Raw genomic sequence first — 22,430 nt, forward strand, 5'->3', positions numbered from 1 at the left:
TCGTTTATAAAGCCGTAAATTCCAATGTATGGACATTCTGGAAGTTACGACAATTTTCTAAAATGCATTATATCAATTTCAATTATTCTAGTGCTCATAAGCGCCATTATTTAACTAAATTAGTCAATAATACTGTCATCCCTGTCCATAAAAGCTTTTATTTCATAAGTTTTATTGAATAAATTTTGTTTGCCACGTCGCTTGTTTTGTTTTGAATTAATGACAGATGGGTAGGGATTTTTTCTCACTTTTTTCTCGCAAATATTGAATTAAAATGATTTCATGTTACACTATTCGCACTGTCTTTGGATATTTGGAAGAGTTTGTGAACGTTTTATTGAGAAATATTACATTTTTGCTGCAAATTACAAGCCACATAAACGAGCAAAATAAGTTACGGCAAATGCTGATTACTGAAAATTTTGTATGGAAATTTGTCGTAACTTCCCCAAAAATAGAAGTTACGACAAATTCTGATCATTCTTAATTAAGGACACTTACGATAAATTTTGTTTAAAATAATTTTTAATGGGCTTATAAAAGTTTCTTTTTCTCAAGTTCGTATAATAAACAAAATTACGCTGATTCCAAATATGTATATATCTCAAAATCGCAAAATTACGTGAAAATGTTAAAATAATGGTTAAAAATTAATTAATAAAGGCCTAGAATTGTTGTAGAGTGGTATTGCAAAGAAAGATAAGGTGAAAATTCACTTTACGCTTTGTTTTTCTTCTTCGATTCGCTGTTGGAATTTCACATAAAATTTCCTTAAACAAAAGCGAAAAATAAATATGAGAATTTGAAAATTTTACAGAAAAACATATAGAAATGTGTTCTAACATCCTTGCCAAATTGCTAGGAAAAAGGAAATTCAATAGAAATTGCCTTTTTGCTACGAAAATCTGTAAAAATTCACTTTGGAATTTTTTGTTAATTTTTAAAAAAAAAATTATATAAAAATGAATTTATGAGAGATGGAACTGCTGTAGAAGTCTTACGAAATGGAAAACTATTGAAAAATCGCTTTTTTGTTGAGAATATCTGGACTGGCATTTTATGCCAGTTTGGTATTTTACGTTATTTTTTTTGGCTCGGGTTTTAAAGTGTTAAAGGGTTAACTTTAAAATAATAATTAATTGCAGTAATAAGAAGTCCTTACAATAATCCTATGCTTATATCTCCTATTGCTTTACAGCCGGGTAGAATTATGAATTTTGTTATGGCTACGGTATGCATTTCATTAAGTATATGTTTTGGGACAATTGTGCGTGTTGTGTTTCTCTTCACAATACATATGTGGCGCTGTACGGAAATAGAGTGGAGACACAAACCAAATGATGGTACCGGCTAACAGAATTGCACTATTTTGATGTAAAATCTTTAACAAAACAATTCACAGCTATTGCAAAAAACAAAAAGATAATTTTGTAAAGCCAAAGGTTTAACAGTCTTTTTTCCATGAATATTTTAAACAAAAATAAAATTTATATTCTTGAGAAGGAAAGAAGTTCTTTAAAAGCTCTTGTTAATCTCTTGAGAAATTAGATTAATTCGTTTTATATATCTGTATGTAAGTAAGAGAATCACAAATTGCTTGAGCTCGTTTGGGTTTATAATAGTGTGTTTGACATCGTGAGAATTAGAAAAAGGTGTTTCTTTTCCTGTAACTTTGGCATGATTTTTCTGTAAGTTTTACCACAAATTTTCCCGTAAAAACCGATGAGAAACCTTGATTGACCTTTAAGGAGATGGAGAGAAATAAAATGCTTGGAAGTGGACGCATGAACAAGGGAAAATGTGCTCTGCCGCCGCACAGCAACGAGCTTTTTGCTCTGGGAAAAGCCCCAACAGCCTCGAAGCCGCTGGAGAGGAAACGGGAGCTTCCAGGGACTTCGGGATCTTCCTCGGGATCGCTATCGAAGAAGGGTCGTTTGAGTGTGGGAAAACCGGTGGAAAAGCCATCGAGTGAGCTGGATTTGTGGGAGCAATCGGTGATTGAATGTGAACCTGTGGAGCTGGTGGCTTCTGTCTTTGCAGCAATTGATCTCCAGGACAGTGATACACTGATTGGACTGCTGTGCGGTGGGATTAAGCTCATGGCAATGTCACGCCATCAGCCTGACAATATCCTGCTACTGTCGTTACTGTATCTCTCAAAGTTGCGTCCCAATCTCTTTGCCAATGAGATTGTCACGTCAGCATTGGTGGGAGTCCTTAAGCAGCAGCAGCAACAGCAGCAGGCACTGCAGAGTCAGGGGCCCAGCTTTATGGAACGCGCCAGAACCAATAGCCTCGTCCAGGTGATGGTAACCAATCTCCTGATGCGTGGCTATCACGATAAAGCTCAATGGCCAGACAGTTTCATGCATCTCTTCATGGAAGATGCCATCAATGAACGCATCTGGGTGGACAATGATGACTGTCTCTGCTTTGTGGAGAACATCTGTGCACAATTTGGCACAAAAGTCCCACCCAAGAATATCCTCACCTCAGAAATCACAACTCTCAATGTGGCAGGAACTTCAACTGTAAAAGAAACCCTTACAGTCGACGAGGAGTCCTCCGAATCCATGCAAAGCAACGACATGAGATCCGTCTCTGAGGGTTTAAGCGATGTAGTTAGAAAGCCCCGATTCCCACATATCGCTGGAACAATTGAAAAACTCGTAGTGGACACGGTAAAGGAAACTCTGAATCGTCGACAATCTCCAGAATCCTCTACGAAGAACTTCCTGAGATTCCTCTCTTCAGTCTGCGGAATTCCCGAGATACGTGCACAAGCGATATCTCGTCTGGAGCTATGGATCCATAGCGGGAAGCTCCTGAAGCCTGCACAGGAACTCCTAGCTTACATCTGCTTCAACATCAACGGAAAAGTCGCACGAGATCACGAAGTCCTGACCAATCTGGTGAAAATCCGCCTCAAGACCAAGCAGTCTATCAATGTCTACTTGTTGTGCATCCGTGAAATGGTGAAGCAGCAGCCGGATCTCTTGGCCATTCTGCTGAAGCTCGTTGTTCAGAATGAGTTGTCCAATGCCCGAAATCCAAATAATATGGGAATGCTGGCGAGCCTCTTTCAAGAAAAACCCATCGAGACAGCTAAGAGTCTAGCAGAGATTTACCAGGAATTCCTTCTTCAGCGCGAGGATTACTTCCGAACTTTGAGAGTCTTCCTTAGGGAACTCGTAAAAATGCTACGCTACGATGTGAATTTGCAGGTGAGTGTGAAAAAAACCAGATATTCTTATGGTACAGTAGACTCTCTCTCAAATGGGCATTTGGGGCGAAATGTCATCTGGTTTATCGATAGATTTGTAAAGCCTTTGTAAATTCCACAAAAAGCGCTCAATTATAAAGAATCACGATAAAATAGGAAGAACTACAGCGAATTTGAGCAAATTATTAAACGTGAAAATTGTCAACAAAATTTTTCGCCCGATTGAGAAACAGCCGACTGAGCGAGAGTCTACTGTAGCTGAAAATCATCTTTGATTTAAAATGCATCAAAAAATGCTCCAATTTGACGAAAATTTTAATTGAACCGATTGCACTGATCCAACCAATCACTCAAAAGATTGTCCAAAATGGCTTAGAAGTAATAGTAAGGGAAACCGGGGCAGAATTAGCCAGCAAATGAAATTTTTCTTTATGAATTATGGAAAACGATAAATATATCAATGCATATTGGAGAGATAATTACTCTGAATAGTTAACTGAATATTCTTTCCACAGAAAACTATAACACCCCACTGTCTAATACTATCTGTGGCTAATTCTGCCCCGGCCTCCCCTATTTAACATAGGAGCAGAAATACAACTCAGAGTCTCTCTTGTTCAGGATTCCAAGACCTTTCCAACGAACCCAAACTTGCCCCAATCGGTTAAAAAATATGTTTTGTGGAGTCTATTGAACGTCTGACTTTGAAAAATTTAAGAAAATGGTCCAAGGACGAATTCTTGTATTGCAATTAGATTCAAATTTCACTGAAAAATACTTTATAAGTACAATTTTATTAAAGTGAGAAGACTGCATGGTTTCAAATTAAAAGTATCGTCCCTCAATGCTGATTGTTATTACTTGAACACCGCGGCCGAAATGCGGGCTTCAGACTGGGGGTTTAGTAGACCAATTCCCGAAGGTCTCAAAAATCTAAATAACAAGAAATTTTATTGATGTTTCAAAATCTAATGAATCATCTGCCCTTATAATCCAATCCTAAACAACAATTTTCTAAAAAATCGTGCCTGATTAGGAATTAGAGAATTTAAGCCAAGGCTGTCTTAAGTCTGAAGCCCATATAAAACGAGGTGTTTTTGGGCTGAAAACCTTGAACTACAATTTTTGATTTGTTCGAAATTATGGCTAATGTGCTGGATACACTTACGACTAAAGTCCAGAGACGACTAAGTTTGTTCATAGCCAAGTCAGTTCCTGACACACAACAAACGAGGCTTAACATTTTCTGGCATTCACAAAATATAACTTTCGTGGGTTTTTATGCAGATATTTCTACTGAAATGCACTAGTACTCTTTTGAAAATGAAACTACTTGTAAATTTACTTGACAATTCACGTATAACAACAAGACTTATTCACTAGAATCGCCTAAATTGGTTTAAGTCGCGAGTTAACTTCCACCTCACAAATAATTGTAATTGACAATAATTATTGCACGTGTACTGAGACATGAATTTACAAATAGTTTCATTTTCAGAGGAGCATTACTGCATTTTCGTAAAAATATCTGCATAAAAACCCACGAAACTTATGTTTTGTGGATACCAGTGAACGCTAATCCTCGTTCGCAGTGTGTCAGGATCTGACTTGGCTATGAACTATGTTAGTCGTCTCTGGACTTTAGTCGTAAGTGTGTCTAGGGCATAATTGTAGTTCAGCCATGCTAAGTGTTATCAATCGGAGGAGATGATAATCGGAATGCGCCATAATTTGGAATATTGGATTTGGAATTTGAATATTGTCATATTAAAATCGGAGGTAACCAAAATCTCGAAAGCGAAAATTCCGAATGTTCAAAATCCTGAAAGGGATGAAATTATATGGAGGATAATGTTTAATTTCCTAAGCACAGAAAGTTTCCATTTGCCTTCAGAAAACGCGGGTGCAATCGTGGGAGTAGCTATCACACTTTTAAGAATTCGGGATTTTGGCTTTCGGGATTTCGGCGTTCGGTATATTGGCTTTCGGGATTTTGACCGGGACCCGTTGAAATATCACTCATTCCCGTTCGAATTTTTTGACCAATTCTAGCCCTTTTCTGAGATATTAATAATCCAATTTGACCAGATGATATCGGCAGCGATGCTCACAGATAGTTCCGATCAATTTCGGAAGCTTAAAAAGCAAAGAACAAGAAGAAGGACCACTTATGTACGAAAACCCAAAAATTATTTGATGGCCTAGTAAATTATTTTAACCTTTTGCATTCAAGCAACCTTAATAATAATAATAATAATAATAACAATGCTGGCACAACATTCCATGAAGGAACAAGGCCTTCCCGCAAGGGGATTTCTAGACATGCATTATTATTCTTTTCTTGTACGGGATGAGTTTGTCAGTTCCATGCCCATGACCTAAAGGGGATTCGAACCCGGTACACTTGCATCGTAGGGCGAGTGCTCTACCACTTGACCCATTGAGTGCCCTATAAAACGGTAAATGAGCTTAAAATCACGCACAGCTTCATCATAAAACGGTATATGCGCTTAAAAACACGCACAGCTCCATCATAAAAACGGTAAATGCGCTTAAAAACACGCACAGCTAAAATTACTCACTTCGGAAATTTTCGAACTCATTCGGCTGTCAAATTCAAATTTTCTAAAGGAAATTCGTTACATAAATGTTAACGTTTTTTTTTCTCGCGCCTAGGTCTTTACAAAATCTCTGCTGACTTTTCGGGAGGAGATCAATTACCAATTGCGTCACTTTGAGTTCAAGGAGCGCGTTCTCCAGTCTATTGTAGATATTGCCTGCCTCTGCATTTTTCTGTCAGTCTCTCCCCAAATCCGGGAAGTTGTGGCTGCTCTGAGAATCGGAAAGGAAACTCAATCGAATTTTAATCCAATTCTCAGTGGATTTTATGAGCATGTGGCGGCAATTCAATTAGATACTCTCATTTGGATTCACGAGGTTGTGCCCATTATCTTCAAGCCCACATCGCTGGAATATACGCAGATTCTGCACAAGATCCTGTTTTTGGATGCCCTTGAGCAGTATACTAAGAGTGATCAGTGGCCTCCAGAGCCGGATAGAGCTTCACTCTTGAGACTAGTTTCGGAGATTCCCGTGCGCGAGGATGCACTACTGAGGATTATTTATATTGGTGTGACTAAGGAGATTCCGTTTTCGGTTCCTGACACCATGGAAATCATTGAGCAGATTGTCAAGAGAGCTGCACTGTTCAGATTCACCGATTATGCCACATTGAGCGTGAATAAGTTGGAAATTATTGATTTCTTGTTCAGCATGGCTGAGTATCATCATCCGGACAATATTACCTTGCCAGCTGGATATGAACCACCCAAATTGACCATCAGTGTACTCTTCTGGAAGGCCATTAATATCCTCCTTCTGCTCTCATCGCACAATCCGGAGTCCATTGGGGCATTTTGCTGGGAACATTATCCTCTGATGAGGACTCTCATGGAAGTCTGTATAACCAATCAATTTGCCGAATTGAAGAAGATCGAGGAGAATAGTAAGATTGCGGTGTCGGAAAAGTCTCAAATTCTTGAATTTGAATCCCATTTGGCTGCTGCAACGTCCAAAGTGATCATCACTGAGCAGAATAGCCTACTTCTGTCACAGCTCATGCTCATTGATCCGATGGGTGTTTCCAGGAAGCCACCGAGCATGGTTCTGGATCAACTCAAACAACTCAATGTCACTTACAAATTAGGTCATTTGCTGTGCAGAAGCAGAAAGCCAGACTTCCTCCTGGACATTATTCAGAGGCACGGGACAACGCAATCAATGCCATGGCTGGCGGATTTGGTCCAGAATAGTGAGGGGGAGTTTAGTCACTTGCCGGTTCAGTGTCTGTGTGAATTCTTGCTGTCAAATTCACAGATAAATCTGGAGAATTTGAGAGATTTGGAATTAGTGTCGTATCTGCAAAATCTCCTCCGGGTGATGAGTGATGATCCGCAGATTCCACAAGAAGTCCTTGATTACTTCCTCAGGAGATTATCATCGACGAATAAGCAGAATAGGGATATGTCTATCAAGGGATTGAAGCTACTGCTGAAGGTTTTTGAGGATGATGATACAGCATTTGCGCCAAAAGACGAAAATTCCGATTGGTTGCTCAATCAACTGCCCAAAATTCCCAATTTCCTCCTTGCCAGGCAGTCCATCATTGTATTCCTGAGGGCAGCGTGCCAGGTGGAGAATTGTCCACGTCTAATCATGCTGTACATCCAATTCATAGCCACGCACACTCTAGAAGATTCCCTGACCGAGATGATTGAAAATATCGTGGATATGTCCCAGTTGATTGTTGAACGTTCAACTGTTCTCTGCTACATTACGCCCAATCATCTGGACAATCTGGCTGAGATTCGCATTCAGACTCTCAACTGTCTCTTCGTGATGTTCAGCAACTACTTCAAACACCTCAAGGAGCAGAAGCAAACAATCAGCTGGCCAGAGTATCAGGATTTGATCATGGTGCGCTTCTTTGATGGAACAGAACTTCCAATTCATCTCAATATCCTCCATGCTCTCATCATCCTACTCACTTTTTCCGGCATTCAGGCAATTGATATGGATGAAATCATTGACTACTGGTTCCCACCGAACGCCTACATTCCCACTGGCGTTCAAATCGAAACCATGGAATCTGTCCAAATCCTTCCGGATTGGTTGAAGTTGAAAATGATTCGGAGTCCTGTTGATCGTCTTGTGGATGCTGCTCTGCAGAATCTAACCCCAGATCAAGTTCTCCTATTCCTCCAGAGTTTCGGAACTCCACTTTTGTCCATGTCGAAGCTTCTGGCTCTCCTCGATAGGATTGTCATAGAAAAAAGTGACTTTATTCAGTCGACAGCTCTGCATCGAACCTACCTGGCTCAGTTGATAGAGATCCAGCAGAATCGAGGCGCAAAGAATGGCCATATTGCCTTTCAGGCCCTTCAAATTGGTGCTCCGGCCCTCAAGAAATCCCCTCAACGCACGAGAAAGTCCATTCCTGACCTCAGCACTCTGGCAATCGACTACAGAGACATCCAATTCGATCCACTGACAAAGATTCAAAAGACAGCTGACATCGATGACACCCTCAGGCAGGTGATCCTCAATAGCAATAGGGGATGCTTGAGGAAATTTAGGAAGTTGATGCAGCAACTTGTCGCAGGGGAATCAGTGGATAAAGTGTGGTTCAGTGTGGGAAAGATTGTCAAAGGTGTGAAATTGGATGCTCAGCGATGCGCGTATTTGGGACAAATCTACAGGATTCTGCTGATGACAAGCGGCGGGAAGGGTCATAAGATCCCGCAAGAGATGCTCAAAGATGGCCTTTATCAAGTTCTAGCGCATAATGATCCAGATTTGAGGAGGAAAATGAAGATGGAGAAAAAATTGGGTAAGTCTCTGTTTTATCCAAAAATCTAGTTAATTCCAGGTCACAGATTTCAATTTATTCAAATTATTATCACTATTACTATTTTTATTCACACTAATAGGGTCATCTCTTTTACAATCGTGAAAGAAGGAAAAGCAAAAAAAAAGAAGAAAAAAAAATACAAAAATAAAAGAAATTTAAGAACTAACAGCAAAGAACTAAATAGAAAAAAGTTAAAATCTCAAGCTTCTCAGGCTACAATTTGAAAAAAAAAAAGAATCCGAATGGCAGTTACAGAAGAGCGTCTGTCATTCGGGATAAACCTTTAGTCAGATTTTGTTTCTTAAATTTAGTTTATCAGAAAATCGAATTTAGTAAAAAGTCAAATTTGATCAGTAAAATATCGATTTTAGCTAAAAAAAAAACAATTTTGATCAGCAAGAAAAAATATTTTGATGAGTAAAAAATTAATTTTGGTCAAAAGGAAATTAAATTTGGTCAGTACAATAAAACAGTAAATTCGGACTGTAAAAAACTCATATTTGGACAGTAAAACATCGATTTCGGTCAGTAAAAATAACCAATCTTGGTCAAAAGCCAGCAAATTTGATTAGTACAATAAAATTGTAAATTTAGACTGTAATGAGTCCAGCACACCTTTTAGGTCAGGAAAATTTCGTGAAGTCCAAATTCGCATTCCTTTCTTTCTCAAACTATTCTTCTTATTTTAAACATCACAACAAATTCAATTTAGCTCAATCGAATTTGGAGTGCGAAATAATTAGATAGACTTATGCAACACGTGTGAGTAAGAAAGGGACGAAATGAGGAAAATGAAGTTGAACCATTATGTCGAGTCTAATTTCAGTAAACCGTCTCTCGGCTAATCCTCAGGTCTGTCAAGGCCCTCAGGAGGTGACCTGCTTATGCAATCGACTGGTGTGGGTTCCAGACTGTCGCGAGCTCTCCGCACAATGTCCTATCACGTGTACGACTCAACACGAACTCACTTTCGTACTCACTGAGATCGTACGATCGACTAAACTATTACAGTCGTTTTCACCATTACCAGAAGCGCTGGCCTAGAAAGGAGACATTGCGTCTCGAATATTTAGGGTTGCCTCAGAAGAGCACATTTATTGCCGTAAGGCGGGAAATTTAAGCTCTACAAAATCAGTTGAAAAATAGGCTCTTAAATGTGGTTCGATATCGAAATGGTTTTCGAACATAGGTGTAGAAGGACAATATATTTGCCGTGACTACCTTTAAAATATATCCGAAAATGAAAAAAACATCGTAAGAGCCGTTTGCGAAAAAAAAAACAAAAGAAACTGTTTTTGCAGGGGAAGGAAGAGAAGGAGGGAAATAAAAAAAACTGTCCTAGATAATATTGACTTACGGGAGGGTCGTCGAAGACCGGAAGTCGATATCTCTTACCGTTTGACCTCTAGCCCTGTCACAAGCTTTCGAACAAATTAAAAATATTTTTTTTGAAAAAGATACATCAATTACGCGTACTATTCCGACTCATGACCGATTAAGTCAGATGCAGTCGGATAGGATATTTAAAGATCTTTAAAAAAAAACCAAATTTAAGCAAATCGGTTGAAAAATAGGCCCTCCAAATTGGTTAAACTTTGATCTTCGAAAATTCAATATCGAAATAGTTTTCGAACATATGTGTCCAAGGACGAAATATGCGCCTTGACTACCTCTAAAGCATATCCGAAAATGAAAGAAATCGTAAGAGCCGTTTTCGAAAAAAAAACATAAAAAAACATGGTTTTGGAGGGGAAGGAGAGGGCGGATGGGGGGAATATAAAAAAACTCTTCTAGATAATATTGACATATACTGGCTTCAGACCTAAGGCTTAGCTATAAGCTATATAGCTCATGCTCTAATTTATTATCAATTACAATATTTTGGAAAAAAATTACTTAGAATTAAATTACTTAGAATGAACTATTAGGCTCTCAAAAATAATTGCTTGCTATTTAGGACTTTGAGACCTTCGGGAATTGGGCTTAACTGTAGACCGCTTTATAGGGGGGGTCGTCGAAGATCGGAAGTCGATATTTCTTATCGTTTGGCTTCTGGCCGTGTCACAAGTTAAAAAAAAATGGATTATATAACTGCTTTGAGTTCGACCAGTAAAAATCATTTTCATAGGAATAAGGGAAGAGTACCAGCGATCGGCAGTGTTCCTCGGATCGTCAGGTTATTACCGTATTGTTGCTCCAAATCAAATGATTTTTTAAAAATTATTAGCTACTTTTTACCAATTAACTCTTACAAGAATGCACTGCATTAGCTCTGATTTGATTTATAAAATCAAATTTCCGATTGAATTCGTGACGATCCGAGGTACAGATTGCAAGTTTGCAATTACACCTAATTTTTATTAATTTATTGTAAAAATTAAAATGCACAGATATAATTAAATAGATCACTAAAATAGACCAATTAGCATGCACAAAAATACCAAATAGTATTTTAAGGCTTATATTTTCGACTAAATATCGACCATGTCTCTTAACATTCCGATCCGGGGTGTTCTTTTCTTACTCAAAATAATTTCTAATCAGTTTTGCGTTATTTTGTGAACAAGATGGAATGACCATTCTGATCTTTTATTGATCAAAAATATTTCTATCCTCTTTCCTTTCAGAATCCCCATGTCAAACGCTGAGGAGAGAATTAATCAGTCTGACGGAATCTCAAGTGAATGGGAATGTTATCAGATCGTTGATTCAGAAGATGTGTGAAGATAAATCCTCCCAAATGGTTGGCATTTTAGTGGATTCTCTCGTGGATCTTGACTCTGAACTTGTATCCAGGCACTTTGATACCCAAATGGATCTTCTGTTTGGTGCTTCTGAACATAAATTTCGCTTCTACTTGTTGAGTCTGCTGAGCCATCAGACAAATTGGCGGACCTTGGAAGATGTCTTGAGGAAGCTTTTGGACACCTATTCTGAGGCCAATGATGCAGGAGCTGTACTGAACTTCCTCTCGTCAATCATTAACAATCCAAAATTATGGCAAGCAAGGGACAATAAGAGTCACAGGGATTCTGTTGAGAGAATTGTGGAGATCCAGAGAAGGCAAATCCATGTTCTGGTTGAGTATGTTCTGAGGGAAGGAGATGGAAAGAAACTCTGCAGTCGGATTAACTTTATCCTGCAGTGCACAAAGCCTGAGAGTATCACTGAAGTGATTGATTGTCTTGTGGCTAGTCCAACGGGATCCGTTGAGATACGACAGCAATTCCTGCAGCAATTGTATCTCAAGGTTCCATTCATTAAATTCCTGACTAGCGGAGAGAAGGGCCTTCTGGACATTTTTGACAGCAATCTCCAACAATTTCCGGAATGTTCAGCTGATGCCATAACGCACTGCATCCTGACGTTCATAGCGAGTCTTTCGGGTATCAAGGAGCGCCAAGAGGTGCAGGAGAGCATTGAGTTGCTAGTGAGAAAATTAGCTGCAGCTCATCCGACAATTGTACTGAGACAATTGCCAGAGATTGCAGGACTCCTGAAGGGCCGAGCTGAGATGGATTCATCTCTGTTTCGAGCTGAGAATCACATGATGGTCTTCAACTACTTCTTCGGCGTTCTGGAACTGATGCAGCCGCATATCTTTGCGAAGGAGTATCAAGTGGACCTAAATACAATCCTGACTAGCTATTTGCATACCCTGAAACAACATCATGCCCACAATAAGGAAGTTCTTTCCCTTATCTATCGCTTTACGGAGTTCATCGAAGCCTACTTCAACACCAGCAATGGCCAGGCTTTCCAGTTCATTGAGACTCACATGAGATTCTTCCAGGATCTGGCACAGAAGAATCGAAGTGTTCCTGGACTTGGACAATTGCTGCAAAATGTCTCCCTACAGCAGCATCAGACAACAAGTCAGAGTGAATGTGTCGTGGCTTCAATGGATAAACCCCTAAAACTTGTTCTGAATCAACCATCATATGGGATTTCTCATCATTGGACCAGCATAATAAATCAACGCTCAGATGACGAATCCATTATTCCAATCCTCATGGAAATGAGCAATGTGATGATAAAGCCAACGACGGAATTGTCCGAAGCCTACTTTGAGAAACTCCTCAGTTTAACAACCTCCCATCTAACATCCCTCCGAGATACTGGATACATTCTCCTGATTCGCTATCTGAGAGCCCATCCTGGGAATCCTGTCATCAATACCAGCGCCACAAATACCTATTTCCGCTGTTTGACCTCTGAAAACCTGGCAATTGTGACATCTGCGCTGGATGTTCTCAGCGAGATGGTTACTTGTCTTCAGGAATCCGCCCAGGATATCCTGCAGTGTGTCTTTGCTATTGGGGTTTCATCCAAGCTCAACACTTACGCATATTTGAAGAAGTCCATCGGAGTACTCAAGATGCAGCACTCTTGTTGATTACATATTCAATAACAAAATCTTTCTATAGCTTTTGGATACGAAGGATATGAATAAATAAAGTATAGGGGGAACTGGGGCAGTAGTAATCTGGGGTAGTTGTAAACACTGTGTTTTTTTTCATTAATTTTAAGACTCCAGAGGATAAAACCCATAAGCATTCATAGATACCATGGGGATGTATGTCCACAGATAAATTGGTCAATAAAATCCTAATATATTTTAAAAATAAAAATCATTTTCCTGAAAATGTTGATATTTCGATTATTTTGATCATTTGGATTTCCACCTGGAAATTAAAAATTGTGTAAAATAATCGAAATGTAGCAATACCAGTTCTTTCCTACATCTTTTAGGATTATATTAATGCATTTACTAGAGAAATTGAGATTCTCATTATTTCAAAAGAATTAATAATTGGTCAGAAAACAGCATTTGGGGTAGATGTAATCAGGCAATTTCAATTTCACAAAATGAGTAGGTAAAAGAGCGGGAAATTGACCTTCATGCGAAATATCTATAATTCATAGATTACGAAAAAAATTGGTGGCGCTGTGTTCAATAAAAAGTCACATGATGTCAAAATATGGGGAAAATCCTTTGAAAAATGTCTTTGATATGCATGCTTTTAGTTTTTTTTGCTATTTTAATTATTCTTTGTAAAAAGTGTCGTGATTTTTTGAAAAATATACAGTCTCTTAAGTAATTAAAATAATCGAGAGTGGTGCAAAGTTAATTTCAAGGGTGGGAAAAAAGGTGTTTACATCCTCCCCAGAAAGTGGTTACTTCTACCCCAGGTATTTTGTGAAAAGAGAAAAATGCACAGGGACACAAATTTTATTTTTATGGAAAACTCAATTGTTTTCCAGCATCCGCATTACCCTCGACGAATTGCCTATACCCAAGGATAAAACATGAGCTAAGAAATATTTTCCAAAAAATCACGGTGTCCTTGGAAAATCACCTCAAATTCGCATGTATCGAAAATGATTACATGTGCCCCAGTCTCCCCTAACTAGAAAATTCCTTGTTTTATTTCGGAAATTACTTCGGAAAAATATTTTCAGAATCAAATTATATTGTTCCAGTGAATTTAAGCAATTATGTGGGATTCCAGGTACGTATATCATATTATATCAGTAGCGTACCTAAGGGGGTGCGGGAGGGGCGGCCCGCCCAGGGCGCGAGCTTCCAGGGGCGCCGATGTTCCTTTTTTTAGACAACTGAACCCTGACCCTTTTGTCTTGTTATATTTTTGCATGATTTCATGTTGAAGTAAAAAGGGACACTTTAAATTCCTTCAGGTTCATTTTGGGAGTGCCTAATTTCTTGCAGAGTTTTCTTGGCGCTCCTCTTGCTCCTAAAATGCATTTTGTCCTTATATTTTTTCAAGATTTCGAGTTGAAATAAAAATAAAATACTTTAAAATATTAAATTAAAATTGTTCTGAAAATGCGCACAGCTCGCACAGCTCTAGTATAAGATGGTTCATTTTGTGCATAAAACTCGTACTTCTCAGATATTGTGCATAAAACCTGCATAGATCAAATATAAAACGGCTTATATTGTGCTAAAAACGCGCACAGCTGTTGAACATAAAACGATTAAGATTAAGGAAACTGTTAAAAATGTAGATTCAATTTTGTTTGAGCTATGCAGGACTTATGCTCTATTTTAGCCATTTTATTCTTCAGCTGTGCTCGGCTGTACCGGTTTTGACGAGCACCATCTGTTTTAAGAAGTCTAACCGCTGTGCATGTTTTCAGCACAATCTTAACTATTTCATGCTTAAGCTGTGCATGTTCATGTTCTAAAAACAATATTAATCAAAATACCATTCTTCAAAATTTTGACTTTTTTACTATTGATCAACATTGAGCACTACATTCCTTGAAAAGGAGAGCTTCCACTTTTCCGTTTAACTTTTATTAAAAATAATTAAAATTTCACTGCATTTTCAAAATTAAATGAAACCTGTTAAACTCAAATTAAAAGTTAAATTTTTCAAGTACTCAATAATATTGATAAACAGTAAAAAAAAATTAAAATTTCTTAGAATGGGGTTTTACTGAAAAACTATTTTCACATTTTCTCAAAAAAGGTTAAAAAACTATTACGAAAAAAACTTGAACATATAATCTAAAATCGAGTAAATATTTTTAAACAGAACAAAATTACCTTTCAAATCAAAAAAGAGCAAGAAAAAAAATCTTACTCTATTCCCGAGATAGACCACTTTAAGATTTTCTCCCAGTTCCCGAAGGTCTCAAAATCTTAAATAGCGAGTAATTTTATCGCATGTTTAGAACCTAATCTTTCCGTACAGAAGTACCTAGATCTTTTAAAAAATTTGAAAATCTATTTGAAGATCCAAAAAAGAGACTTTCTTACTTCTTACTTTCGCAAGGTGGCGCAAGTTACATCCTGCTCGAATTTCGAAGTGCTCAAGTGTCAAAATGTGTCGGTCTTCACATTGTCGTGAGGAAAAAAACTGAACAACAACGATTACTGTTCTTGTCCCATTATGCAATCACCCCATAATCACTGAGTAACTCTTTTGCCAACATTTTAGTGTGATATTTGATAAATTTTCCTAACCTTGTTCGAAAATGAATTTGAATTCTTCGAACTTCAACGACTTTTTGTGCAAATAGTTCCATTTACCTTTTATCCAAGACACTATTGGAGAATCAAAACCTACTTCTGTTTGGGCTCACTCTTTTTTGGATCTTCAAATAAATTTTTGAATTTTTCAAGATCTACTTCTGTACGGAAAGATTGTGCGTATTTTTCAGTATAAAACTTTAATTTCTTTTATTAAGGTAAAAATTTTAAATATTCTTACAATTTATTGAAGAACTCTGGCCAAAAAGCACTGTTTGTTGATGAATTTCTTTTAAACAGTTGATTTTTTTTGTTTTGACTACGTTTAGGAGAAATCGCCTGCGGGTATACAAATTTTCCCGATGCATAGCCATTTCGCGCGTTTTTTCGGTCCCGAAAATGTGCATAATCCCGGGACAGAGTGTATTTAGAAATGACTAAACTCTCCGACATCAATTATTTTCGAATTTATTTCTTAGACATCTGACTGTAAGAAATTATCGAAAATATTCCAAAAGGTGTTTTTATTCCGGCGGGGAGATTTCGAGTCAAAATATTTTTGTTTTAATTAGCCCAATTAGTAGAGTACCACTTACCTCTTAGCCGAGACACTTTTAGATAATTCAACTTACAGCTGTGAACAAACGTTGACAGATATTTAAAATAATGCGTCACGTCGCCATCATCAACAATTGTCGTAACTTCCTCATTACCTACCAGCAATTGTTGTATAGCCTGTGTATTTCCAATTAGTTACAAAAATTGCTGATATAGGTGATGAGATGAGGAAGTTACAACAATTGCTGACCGAAGTGACAAATTATAAAACTGAAAATTGATTACGTCGTGTTCAAGAAGAATAAAAAAAATATTTTCAAGTCGAAATGGAGATTTTATTCATTGAGAAATTCATGATAAAACCATCATGGAAAAATAATTTTATTAGTATTTTTTTTTAAATCAAAAAATATATTCCTACATCACCCCAAATGGGTGTAAAATAAAATATTCTCACTTCAGAACAAAACTTGCACACAATTGCGCCAGAATTTCTGATGTGAAATTCTAATGAGAAGATAAAAATAAATCTCTTTTTTATTCTTCAAAATTATTTAGGAGGAAATTTTTTTTTTATATATTTGAGATCTCCTTATTTCTGCTTCATTTTGGTGGTAAAAAAAATCATTCTTAAAATAAAATAAACTCTTCTAATTGGAGCAATGCAAAAATTCTATCCTATTGTGATGGCACACAAAATTTGATACCAAAACGCGCTTTTACAAATTGTTGGCAACATCTAAAAGCAATTTGCTGAAACTTTTGGAGAACATACACTGAGAGAAATCCGAAAAAGTTAAAATAACATTCCGGAAATGTTAATTTTACCCTGCAGTATTGATCCGAAATCGGTGTAAATAATACCCTTTTTAGGTGTATTAGGGGTTAAAGTTATCCTTTTTTCATGTTAATTTTACCCATTTTACCCTTAAAAAGGTGTAAAATTAACATTAAAAAATGTTGATATATTTTTACACCTAAAAAGTGTTAATGTTATGAGGAAAAAATGTTAATCGCACCCTCTTTTTTTTCTCAGTGTACGAATTAGCTTTTGGAATCAATTATTGAGCACCATCACGGTAAATTGATGATAAATTTCTTATCTTACCAGATTTTTATTGTAAAATGTTGTAAGAGAAATTGTTGAGGATTTTCTTCTTTTTCTAGACAACTTCGGCTTTTCCATCGGTGGGTGGATTTGACTCAGCTGCAGCTGGAGTTTCTGGTTTTTTCTCATCCTTCACCTCTACCACTTCGGGTTTAGGTCCATCCTGCAATTTCTCCGTTCGTTGCTTCTTCCGAGGATTCCCCTTGAATGACCTATTATCTCGCCTTCCACCATCTGCAGCCGGACCTTCTGTATCCGAATCCGAGAATTCATTGTCCGGATTAATCTTTTTGTCTTTGTCACTCTGCGTCACACGAACATCCTTGTCAATCTTGTCTTCATCATCAGACTCATCCTTGACACTGTCCTCCGGAATTGTCTGTACTTGAACACCAGGTGAATGAGGTAGCATCCTTAGATTTTCAAAAAGGCGATTCTTTATCTTCTCGAGGTATTCACTTGTATTCTGATTTGTCATATTGCTCGGGCTAATGTGGAGCTTAAAGTCTGGCCCAAAATACTCAAAGTAGTCATTGTAGGGCAATTCATTGGCTATCTCAATGCCCAGAGCCACAGAAGTCTCATACGTCCAGCACCTGGACACATTCCGAATGGTATAACCACCACCGCCAACCATTAAAAATGGCAAATTGTAATTCTTTACAAATTCCACGCACTTCCCATGACCCTTCACTGTCAAATTGAAGCATCCCAGACGATCTCCAGTGAGAGAATCAGCTCCACACTGAAGCACTACAGCCGATGGCTGAAAAGTTTCCATAACTTTGGATATGATGGGCACAAAAATCGAATCATACGACTCATCGTCCATTCCATCTCTCAGCGGAATATTCACTGCATAGTACTTCCCCTTGCCAGCTCCAATGTCCCTCAAATCTCCCGTTCCCGGAAAGTACTCACCGTACTTGTGGAAGCTCACTGTCATCACGCGATCTGTCGTGTAAAATGCTTCCTCCACGCCATCTCCATGGTGAACATCAATATCAATGTACAGCACACGCTGATGGTACTTCAGCAACTCCAAGATGCCCAGGACAATGTCATTGACATAGCAAAAGCCAGAAGCTTCAGATTTCTTAGCATGATGCAAACCCCCACCCCAATTGATACAAATCTCCGATGCCTGTTTATTGAGCTTCACAGCAGCAGCCACAGATCCTCCAGCTGACAACTGGCAGAATTCATAGAGACCATCAAACACTGGGCAATCCTCGCCTACATTAAAACGTTGCATCTGTTTATTATACTCCGACATGTTGTCGGGACGAATGGATCTGAGGAAGCGGATGTAGTCATCCGAGTGGAATTTTGTCATCTCGTCAGCTGTGGCTTTATGTGGCCTCTGAAAAAGTGCCCCCCATGTAGCAATGCATCAACTCAAAATGCAAACCTAGTAATAGAGCCTAGATCTGCTTATTTACGGTGAGATTTTTAAATCTAATTACCCCAGAATTTACGATTTTTTAAAGAAGAAAAAATGAGAAATAATTTGGTCGCTGCATATTATCAATTTTTTGCATTGTCAAAATTAAAAATTTTGATGAGACTTGCTTCAAAAAAAATTTTTTTTGAAGAATGAACGTGGTTTCACATAAGGGCGCAAATCTCTCAAAATGCATGCTAAATCTTTGTCAAAATTGAGCTTTTTGAAGTAAATTGCCTGCGTGTGCACGAAAATTTCATCAATGCTAAATTTTCATCATAATGGATCGTTTTGAAATATATCACTTAATATGCATGTTACTCGTAAATCTTATCAAAACGCAAAATTTTCGTCAAAATTGATCATTTTGAAGCAAAAAGCTTGCGAATGTTCACATAAATCTTAACAAAATTCTAAATTTTCACTAAAATGAAGCCCTTTTTTAAGGCAAATCGTATCAAAATGAAACATTTTCGCATCATGAACTGATCATTTTGAAGTAAATCGCTTACGTAGAATCACGTAAATTTTGTCAAAATGCAAAACGTCAAAAATTTTTTTTTTTATTTTTCAATTTTTATTCAATATACCAACACAAAATAGGGTTCAACCCTCTTACAAGTGTGTGGCTACAAAAAAAGAGAAAAAAATGAGAAAAGGAAAGACAAAGGCAGAACGCATCAAGCAAGCCTGGACTTGAAATAACCCTCAATGTTTCTCACAGAAGCGCGAGCATCACGAGGAAGTGAATTGTAAAGCGATACTCCTCTGACAAAGAGTGTGTGATAAAACGTCTCTTGCATCGCTCTAGGGACCAGGTATCCTCGAACCCTGATCGAACCCCCCCTCGTCAAGAGGGAAGCCAGGTACGCCGGACTCCCAGTCGTTATTAGGCGATGCAGAAAGATAAGGGCACGCATCTGCAAGAAGGATCGTAAGTCACAACCAACAAAAACGTCCCTGTGCGGAGATATGTGGTCACGTGAGCCTAAACGTTAAAATGGACCGTTTTGAAAAAAAAAAAAACACATCGATTTCTAAATTTACGACAAAATTTAGCTTTTTGAACGAAATCGAAATCGTCAAAATCATCAAAAATACACCACTTCTACCAGAATTATTAAAAGTTTGACAATCAATTACGTATTGAAAACAGATACCAGCGCCATTTGCAGGAAAAAAACTGTTTCCCCTAATGAAAAAAAAAACGTTAAACGATTGCTAAATATATGTAAAATCTCGGCAATTTGTTTGTTTTCATATCACAATTTAAAGGATTTTTTTCTGTGAATAATAAAACCATTTGATTTTTTTGAGTAAATAAAATAGAATTTATCAAATGAAAGTATTTAACCACTTTTCGCCAATGGATATCGCAGAGAAAGATCAAAAAAATAAATAGATAATTAAACTTATTGGAAAACTGAGCTCCTTTACCTTTTCATTCATAAATTCCTTCATTTAATTACCTTCATAAATTACAAATGCTAGAATTTTCGCTTCAAAATAAACCATAAAACCGATATAACAAAGATTTTAAGTAAACTGACAAAAAAGTAATTTACATCAAAATGTAGAATTTTGAAAAAAGGTGAATTGAAAGCAGTTTCTTCAAAATGTTTAATTTTGATGAAATTTTCTCACAATGATGGTGTCTACACACTAGAAGCAATTTTCATCAAAAATTGCCTTTTTAAAAAATTCTGGCATTTCTGCCTACAAGGATAGGGGAAATTTTCTTTAAAAATTATGGCAATTTAGTCAAATGATTATTTTGTTTATAATTACGTTAAGCCGTCTCTCGGCTTAGGTCGTAAGTGTGTATAGTTCATTACTTACGGTCCCGGTCAAAATTCCGAACGCCAAAATCACGAATTTTTAAAAGTTTCATAGCTACTCCCACGATTGTATCCGCGCTTGCTGGAGGCAAAGGGAAATCTTCTGTGTCTTGGGAAATTATCCTAAACATTTTCCTCCATATAATTTCATTCCTTTGAGGATTTTGAACATTCGGGATTTTGGCTTTCGGGATTTTGGTTTTCGGGATTTTGGCCTTTTCGGGATTTTGGCCTTTTCGGGATTTTGGCTTTAGGGATTTTGGCTTTCAGGATTTTGGCTGCCACCGATTTTATAGATATAGACTGTAGCAAGAGGTAACTCGTTCCCATTTCTTCTTCCAAGGGCTTCTGGTGGTTTCTCGAGTTTCGCGATGCAATTTTTGGGTTTCCTAGGTTTTACGATGCAATTCTTGAGGTTTTCGGGTTTTACGAAGCATTACCCGGACAGTTTAAAAGGGTTTCATTGTATTAGTCACAGTCACTCCTTGGGGTAACTCGTTCCCAGTTTTATTGACAAGAGCTTCACGATGTAATTTTTCGGTTTCTTAGGTTTCGCAATGCAATTCTTGGGCTTTTCGAGCTTTTCGAGTCCTCAAAGTGTTTCTCGGACAATTGACAAGGCTTTCCTTAATAGAGGCACCTTTCGAGCTAAAGACTTTCCGAATAAGAGTCTGAGGCGTTCTTTCCGGATTTTCTAGAACATGTTTGGAGGTCAATTTCATTTAAAATTTTAGCATTCTTCCTAAGACTTTTCAGGTCCTGAGAAGGATAACTATACCAGTCTGGTAGGGAAGCTGAAAAACCTATCGAGAATCCCTGACTCAGTCTGATCCTTGCGACTGTAAAACTTATCTTGTAAAATTTTAGCAGTAAAGGAGTAGATAAAGAAAATTTCTAAAAAGACATCTTATCGATGATCCTAAGCCCTGACAATATGGGATTAGTGTTCTGGCAGAATTTACAGGCTAAATTCTCGAGGATCAGCTTGGGCCAATTTTTACCTCAAGGAAGCCATGGAGGACACTTGGACTTGGGTTTCTTAGCTTTTCAGACCATTTCAATTCGACTCAGTTTTCTGTTTTACAATTCTGTGAACCCATAGTACTTTTTAAAGAGATGTTTTAAAGGAAGTTTAGCCTTTGGTTTTGAAACATCCACATCAGCAAGGAAGCTTTGAGCTTCAGCGGCTTCAGCCATCCGGGATAATTTTTGACCATGTATGCTTTTAATATTATGAAATTATACCAACAACATTGGCAAAACCATTGTAAATTCGCAATATGTGGAATTTCCTTAGGATCATAGCAAAAATCTCACCGAAACAGACAAAAAGAAAACAAATTAATATCACTTACATAAATCTCCATTTTCCGGTACAATCCATAGTTGAGGAGCAGATTGTGCGTCATGCGGATGCGATGGGGTTTCATAGGATGCCCCTGTCCATAGTAATAATTCCCTATATCACCTGCAAAGGAAACAATCATTAGCCTCAAAGACCCATTAATCAGTCGCGCCATGAGATTTCGTGGCGGGACGCAGCATTGAATACTTTCTTGCCGTGTAACGCCATTGTGCCTCATATCGAGCAACCATAGAATGGCTTAGCGGGTTTTTTGAGCAATTTTCAGGGAAAATATTTTGTGGAAATGAGAAATTTTCTACTTACTGTCATAGTAGTAGCAGACACGCTTTTTGCTGTGAGCCTGCATTTTCACTGTTGAGGTTTTTGTGGATTCCTTGGAGAAAAACACGCACAAATTTTATTGCTTCTGTGATGTCTGACAGGAGACTGACAGGCGTGTGAGTTGAAAATCCGAAATTCACCACTATCTCTTTCTCACCACTC

The 22,430-nt window shown here is 37.7% G+C and overlaps 2 protein-coding genes across 2 annotated transcripts; one reads left to right on the top strand and one right to left on the bottom strand.

The window, feature by feature from the left end:
* Positions 1-1,618: 1,618 nt before the first annotated feature.
* Positions 1,619-13,096, top strand: LOC129802894 (integrator complex subunit 1). Its single transcript, XM_055849087.1, has 4 exons — positions 1,619-1,688; positions 1,749-3,224; positions 5,900-8,612; positions 11,261-13,096. The coding sequence occupies exons 2-4, from the start codon at positions 1,752-1,754 to the stop codon at positions 13,027-13,029; spliced, it is 5,955 nt and encodes a 1,984-aa protein (XP_055705062.1). The 5' UTR covers positions 1,619-1,688; positions 1,749-1,751; the 3' UTR covers positions 13,030-13,096.
* Positions 13,097-16,504: 3,408 nt separating this feature from the next.
* On the bottom strand, positions 16,505-22,397 carry LOC129802897 (histone deacetylase HDAC1). Its single transcript, XM_055849091.1, has 3 exons — positions 22,251-22,397; positions 21,937-22,049; positions 16,505-18,662 (listed from the first exon to the last, which is right to left on the bottom strand). The coding sequence occupies exons 1-3, from the start codon at positions 22,291-22,293 to the stop codon at positions 17,355-17,357; spliced, it is 1,464 nt and encodes a 487-aa protein (XP_055705066.1). The 5' UTR covers positions 22,294-22,397; the 3' UTR covers positions 16,505-17,354.
* Positions 22,398-22,430: the final 33 nt, after the last annotated feature.

This window comes from Phlebotomus papatasi, chromosome 2 (assembly GCF_024763615.1).
Source record: "Phlebotomus papatasi isolate M1 chromosome 2, Ppap_2.1, whole genome shotgun sequence".
Lineage (NCBI taxonomy): Eukaryota > Metazoa > Arthropoda > Insecta > Diptera > Psychodidae > Phlebotomus > Phlebotomus papatasi.